A 214-nucleotide genomic window follows, 5' to 3' on the forward strand; every position below is an offset into this window, starting at 1 on the left:
GTGTGACGAATGCGTCCTTGTTCAGCCACTCGTTAGGACCACTGGGGATGGCGGTCCCCGCATTGTTCACCAGTCCCCAGAGACCTGGGGAGAGGGGACGGGGTGAGCGGGGGCTGCTCCCCTGCCCACAGCCCCGCTCCGGCACCGGCTGTGCCGGCACAGGTTGGCGGAGCAGTGAGAGCACTGGCAGGGCCGACGATGGGGACGGGGATGG

General features: G+C 68.7%; 1 protein-coding gene across 1 annotated transcript in view; it reads right to left on the reverse strand.

Annotated features, from left to right (window-relative positions):
* Positions 1 to 84, reverse strand: part of LOC104076661 (17-beta-hydroxysteroid dehydrogenase type 6-like) — a gene marked incomplete at its 5' end in the record, with an annotated part of 1,558 nt that extends 1,474 nt beyond the window's left edge. The window contains one exon of the mRNA XM_009577593.1: positions 8 to 84. Within this exon, the coding sequence (XP_009575888.1) occupies positions 8 to 84 (77 nt within the window). The remainder of the gene's footprint in view (positions 1 to 7) is intronic.
* Between the last annotated feature and the right edge of the window lie 130 nt (positions 85 to 214).

The sequence above is a fragment of the Fulmarus glacialis genome, unplaced genomic scaffold, assembly GCF_000690835.1.
Source record: "Fulmarus glacialis isolate BGI_N327 unplaced genomic scaffold, ASM69083v1 scaffold27725, whole genome shotgun sequence".
NCBI classification, from domain to species: domain Eukaryota; kingdom Metazoa; phylum Chordata; class Aves; order Procellariiformes; family Procellariidae; genus Fulmarus; species Fulmarus glacialis.